Consider the following 6070-nt stretch of genomic DNA (forward strand, 5'->3'; position numbering starts at 1 on the left):
TGTTGGTCGTGGTGGTGAGTCTGATCCTTCAGACTGAGCAAGCGTCCGCCGCCGTCTACACCGTCGGCGACTCCGGTGGCTGGACGTTTAACGTCGTCGGTTGGCCCAGGGGCAAACGCTTCAGGGCCGGGGACGTTCTTGGTAATTAAGAGTCCGTTCCCTTGATATATATATATATATATATATATAGTCAGTAATTATATACCTATAATGCATTATGCTTAGGTTTTGAAACCATATGAGGTGTCTATGTGAGTTTCGTTATGTGCGAACTCATTTAAAAAAAAAAAGAATAATTATATCCAATATGCTCCAATGTCTGGTTTCCTTTGTAATTGCATTTAATAAGTGGTTTAAACCGGTTATGGTTTCGGGTCTTGACCAGAGTGGAAAAAACCCGGTTCGGTAAAATCTTCTTCAAAAAGATCTATCAAACTGAACCGAACGAAACCAAACACACACAACTTGTGTCAGAAATCGAACCCAAACAAAAATGTGGTTCGGTTTCAACTCGTAACAATTTTTTCGAAACGACACACAAGAATCCGGAACCAAGCCGGTTTAAACCGGACCAAAAACCATGGCCGATCCAAATCCAGACCAAAACCGAATTAAATCGGACTAAAAACCAATTTCTCAAACTGAGGGGAGGTCATATCACACATGCATCTAAGTAATTATTTCCGAATGGAAATTAACTTTGCTTGTAGTGCATTTTATTTCTATTTTATTTCTGGTTAACGCAGTATTCAAGTACGGTCCAACGCTGCATAACGTGGTGGCGGTGGACAGAAGAGGATACAGTAGCTGCAGAGCGCCGGCAGGTGCAAAAACGTACAGATCAGGCAACGACCGTATAACGTTAAAGAAAGGGCTTAACTTCTTCATATGCAGTTTCCCCGGTCACTGTGAATCTGGCATGAAAATTGCGGTCAACGCCGCATAATTAACCATACAATATGCTAATGATATATATATATATATATATAATAAAACTTGTAAGGTGATAATTAAGCAGAGTATGTGATCTGAATGTGTGCGGTTGATGGTTGTGTTTTGTATTTTCCAAGCAATGAACCTTATGTAATAAAAATGCTATCTATTTATAAAAAATGCTATCTCGATCGAGATGGATATCTTTTTTTTTTTAAATCACTTTTTGGGTTTTTCCTCAACCACTACGGATTTCTTCGTCGTCGTGGTTTCAACGTCCGAACTTGGTGGCGTGTTGTGAACTGGGCGATCACCTTAACCGAATAACTAAACCAATCTAAATCAAATTTTATATAAAAATGGATCCGAGAATTAATTAAGATCTAAATCAAGCTTACTTAAATCGATCTAAACAAGGATAATAAAATCTAAATTTTATATAAAAATCAAATAGTTATGTTTTTTTAAAAGTGAAAAAATAGAATGCAAACTGAAACAAATAAATTAGAAATAATCGAAAAACAAAAAATTAAAATCTAACCGTACCCAATCGAAAAAACAAAAAGTTAAAAATCGAATGGTTATGATTTTTTTACAATCGGAATAATCGATTACGAATCTAATCCAATCAAAAACCGAAATGGCCAAGTTTTAGCGTTAACCGGAAGAGAAATTTAGATCTGGTTAGCACACTTCGGTGTGGGATTTGATCAAATTGTCTGTCATCCTACAAGGATCCAATGGTCATGAAGAATCCATCAAGGACATTAATTCCATGCATCTTACCGTACCCTATAATTCTCTGTAGAATCCAGAAGTCAGTCGGTGAAGTGTAAAGGCATCGCTCGATTCGTTCCCACGTTAAAATACGAAGAAACCCCCTCGAGCTTTCTTCGGATCTCTGCGACCTCTCCGTTTTCTTCTCCGGTCTTTATCCTTTTGGATCACTCTCTTCGCAGATTTCCACGGGCTTAAGCTTCGCGTAGATTCCGCTGGTAAACTTAATAATGTATTTGTCGAGGATCTTTGATCGTTCATGTTGATTGTTTCTGCAAGTTTTGAGGTTTTCGTTGACGGTTTCGATCTGGGCTTGGAAAATTTGATTCCCTTTTCCATTTTTCTCCAGGTTTTTTGTGTTTTCGTGAAAGGGGTTGGTGCGTATCGATGGGTTCTTCGTCGGGTCAACCCGAATTCGATTACTTGTTTAAGATTTTGTTGATTGGAGACTCCGGTGTTGGGAAGAGCTCTCTGTTATTGAGTTTCACGTCCAATACTTTCGATGATCTTTCTCCCACCATTGGTAAGTTTGAAGCTCGGGGTTTCTGATGATTAGCGCTGTGATTCGTTGCGTTTTGAATTTGGTTTTATCTGGATGCGTTTAGGTGTGGATTTCAAGGTGAAGTATCTTACAGTTGAGGGAAAGAAATTGAAGCTTGCAATTTGGGACACGGGTAAGAGATCTAATCTGGCTGTCTTTGGTGTTGACGTTACTTGAGAATTGTCGTGTTAGAATCCCAGGAGATGTTCTAATCATTGTGTTCTGGTATATGAAATCGTGCAATTGAAATGCATGCCAATGAGATATCTTTGATTGATTGGTTGTTCGGATTTCCGGGCAATGTTCTGTCTGCTGTGAGAATAAACATAGAGATCTAAAGGTTCTTTTTATTGTGAGAATAAACTCAGAGATTTAAATGGTGAAAAAGTATATAGCAATCACTGAATTACTCATTGAAGAATACATAAAATGCGAAATGTAACACATTCTTGACGTGTTCTTTGTTCATGAATTGCTCGCTTTTCCTCTGCTCGTAGCAGAATGCTTTCTATTGGCCACTCTCTCCTCTTGTGATGAGAGCTTACGGTCATATGTGTAGGAAGCTTCAGAAATAGCATACAGTATTTGGGTCATTCTTGAATTTTCGTTGTGTTTTTGTTGGATTTAATTGAGTTCTGTGTGTTTCTCGTCACTCAGCTGGGCAAGAGAGGTTCAGGACACTAACAAGTTCCTACTACAGAGGAGCTCAGGGTATAATAATGGGTATGCTTGCTTCTTTATTAGCCTTTTCACATTCGTTCATGCATTTGCCTGTCTTATTGGGTGCTTAATATTTACTCGATCTACTCTTTTTATCCTTAAATTCTGGGTTTTATATATGTAACTGTGTGACATTCTTGAAATCCTTAGTATACGATGTAACAAGGCGAGAGACATTCACGAATCTATCGGACATATGGGCTAAGGAAATTGAACTCTACTCAACCAATCAGGATTGCATCAAGATGCTTGTTGGAAACAAAGTTGATAAGGTATATATACATATATATATATATATATTCACGTTATCCTCCATGTCTTGTTTCAATAATCCTTTAACTCTTAACTCCGCCATTGCAAAACTTCAATCATTATTATTTTTTTCCTGTTTCATCACTGGTTTTTTGGCCTGCCTTCATGTTAATGATGCTGGATTCTGGAATGATCTTATTTCCAGGAGAGTGAAAGAGTTGTCTCCAAGAAAGAGGGCATAGACTTTGCTCGGGAGTGTGGATGTCTCTTTCTAGAGTGTAGTGCAAAGACTAAGGTCAATGTGGAGCAATGTTTCGAGGAGCTCGTTCTTAAGGTATTCCAAATCCTATCAACTTTTCCTCCTTTAGCTTCTTGAAGGCTCATTCGTCATATCCATGTGCTCGGTTACCGTCAATAGTCCTGCAGCTCCTATCTATAATTCGACCGGTTTGTGCATATCTTAACACAACGTCTTCCCATAGAAACGAAAAGGGGTTTGGATGCAAACCACACCACTTGAAATGGGATGGCATTTGACTGGGTAACTTAGGGTTATGAACTTCACATGTTGAAAACTCTGTCTAGGGTCTAAATCTTGACTCTAAAACATGGTTTTGTATCTCATAAAGAAACCGTGATGCCGAAAGTCTCTGGCTTTACTTGGTCAGAAGCTTGATGAACGGCAAACCCTCATTCCAAACCCGCTCACCATGGCAATCTTATCGAGAAAGCTGCAAGCTTTTTTTTTTTACTAGAGGACGTCGTGTCATAAACCCGCTTATTGTGACCTCTGGAAACATCTATGCAGATTCTGGAAACGCCAAGTCTAATGGCGGAAGGTTCTTCAGGAGTGAAGAAGAACATCTTCAAGCAAAACCCTGCACAGACCAGTGCCTCGTCAAGTGGCTACTGCTGCTCCTCTTAGGCCTCTGTCCTTTTAATACACAAACACACTTCTCATTGTCTTTGTTCTCAGTGTTGTCCCTTTGTGCCTTGTGAAATTGCTGCTTCTTTGATGTAAATCTCAACACTAACTTTGGAAGTTTCTGATTTATCATCATTTTTATGTTTACCATTATCACTTTGAAACAGTGTTTCCTTTCCTCTAATCAAACCAAAGAATAGCTTCACAACGACCCATGTGTATACACATGCATGTTTCTAGGTCGCATTTTGATCTTCACATTATTATTTTTCTTCCTTGTCTCACTTTCTGGTCAGAAGAAATAATTTTATTTTTTGTAATAAACCAGGCGAAAAACCACTCCGAACTTGATGTCAGAAACCCGTGTCGTCCCATAGAAAATATGAAGAAAAAAAACCCTAAAAACCCAATACAAGAATGATCCAACAAAGCTTAAATAAGCTTTCACGTAATGCAATAATGCTCCTAACCTTGTCCGTTCTCGGCATCTTCAATCTCTCCTTCTCCTATGTCTATGTTATTACCGTCTTCCTTATTCTTCATCTTCTTCCCTTCAAGAAACTCCATGAGCGGGAAGATATTCTGGACTGGTTGCTAGGCCGATGGACATGCAAAACTCGGATATTGGGAGCCCAACTCACGTGGCAAACACTGTTGTATATTGTTTGGTTGGAAAGAAATTCTAGACTACGTACGGGGTGCTCCAAGAATTTGTCTACCATCCGTAGAGATATTAATCGTTGTTTTCGAAACAAGATGGCGGCCATTCGATTTTCACACCATCAGTTGGCTAGCTCCTTGCTCCAAATTTGGTTCTCCACTCCTTGACCGTTGCTCCAAACTTCTTTTTCATTGTTCACTTACTCGCTCACATCCTCCTTTGCTTTGCTAAACATGTTACTCAGTTAGAGTACCCCTTGTAAGCCTTCTAGGTTACATAACTATACTTTTGTAGGTTGGTTAAACTCTTGTAGTACTTGATTATTATATATCAATACAAATACACCTTTTAACAAAAAAAGAAACTCCACGAGCTTTCTTAGAGCAATCTCCGGTTTCTTACTGCCCATCAGCTGTTGCGTCACCTCGGCCGGAGTCGTATTCACATCGACGAGAAGCTTCTCGATGGGTTCGAACAGTTCGTGTCCGTCTGTTTTGAGGTACAGAGCCGCGAGTTTCCTGAACACGAACGGAGTGCAATAAATCCATGAGAATGTGAACGTCCATTCTTCCAGGCCGTAACAGTGCTGGATCGAGTTTGTCTTTGTGGTTCGTTGTGAAGATTATGATACGTTCTTCTCCACAGCTCGACCATAACCCGTCTATGAAGTTTAGCAGACCGGACAATGTAACCTGCCAAAGGATCACCAAACCGTTTAAGATAACTGAGAAAACACATGCGTGTCTTTCTGATTTTCCTTTCCGGTGTATTTCTATGGTCCGTTTTCGGTTTTCAGACCCAGATCAAACCGGAAAAGACTCTTCAGTTTTAGTCCACAATTTGGGATTGCCAGAACCAGATCAAAACCGAAACCGGTGAATAGCCGAAACCGAATTCAGCCCATAAACTGGATGGAACCAGAAACCAAACTGGCTCAGAACGACCAAAGACAGACGTCACTTACCCCAGTGTCTTTCTTGGGCTTCCTCCGGCGATCTTTACTGTCATCCTCCTCCGGATTCATGCTTTCCCGCTTGCTCGAAAGGTCGGTGTTACAATCAATATCTTCAATGAGCAAAATAGATCTGCTCCTTGTTGATGTAAGGATCTCCCTCAACTCAACATCACCCTTAACGCTCTGAACCTGCAGATCATAGATATGATACTTCATATGATTAGCAATGGCGGCTACAAGGGAAGATTTTCCCGTCCCTGGTGGCCCGTAGAGGAGATAACCCCGTTTCCATGAGGACCGACGCTC

The 6070-nt window shown here is 40.1% G+C and overlaps 2 protein-coding genes and 1 pseudogene across 3 annotated transcripts in view; 2 read left to right on the top strand and 1 right to left on the bottom strand.

Annotated features, from left to right (window-relative positions):
* The window catches only part of LOC104820480 (basic blue protein-like), a 1281-nt gene extending 129 nt beyond the window's left edge, over positions 1-1152 (top strand). Inside the window, 2 exon segments of the mRNA XM_010550924.2 lie at positions 1-141; positions 747-1152. The exon segment at positions 1-141 is cut by the window's left edge and continues 13 nt beyond it. Coding sequence (XP_010549226.1) covers positions 1-141; positions 747-946 — 341 coding nt within the window. The 3' untranslated portion in view covers positions 947-1152.
* Positions 1153-1749: 597 nt separating this feature from the next.
* On the top strand, positions 1750-4304 carry LOC104820481 (ras-related protein RABC1-like). Of its 2 annotated transcripts, none has more exons than XM_010550926.2 (7): positions 1750-1942; positions 2060-2233; positions 2316-2384; positions 2909-2974; positions 3122-3243; positions 3429-3557; positions 4032-4304. In XM_010550926.2, the coding sequence occupies exons 2-7, from the start codon at positions 2098-2100 to the stop codon at positions 4146-4148; spliced, it is 639 nt and encodes a 212-aa protein (XP_010549228.1). In that variant the 5' UTR covers positions 1750-1942; positions 2060-2097; the 3' UTR covers positions 4149-4304. The 2 variants fall into 2 exon arrangements, with proteins under 2 accessions (XP_010549228.1, XP_010549227.1); XM_010550925.2 differs by having other exon boundaries at positions 1751-1928.
* A 196-nt stretch (positions 4305-4500) lies between these two features.
* The window catches only part of LOC104820482, a 2837-nt pseudogene continuing 1267 nt past the window's right edge, over positions 4501-6070 (bottom strand).

The sequence above is a fragment of the Tarenaya hassleriana genome, unplaced genomic scaffold, assembly GCF_000463585.1.
Source record: "Tarenaya hassleriana unplaced genomic scaffold, ASM46358v1 Cleome307, whole genome shotgun sequence".
NCBI lineage: Eukaryota > Viridiplantae > Streptophyta > Magnoliopsida > Brassicales > Cleomaceae > Tarenaya > Tarenaya hassleriana.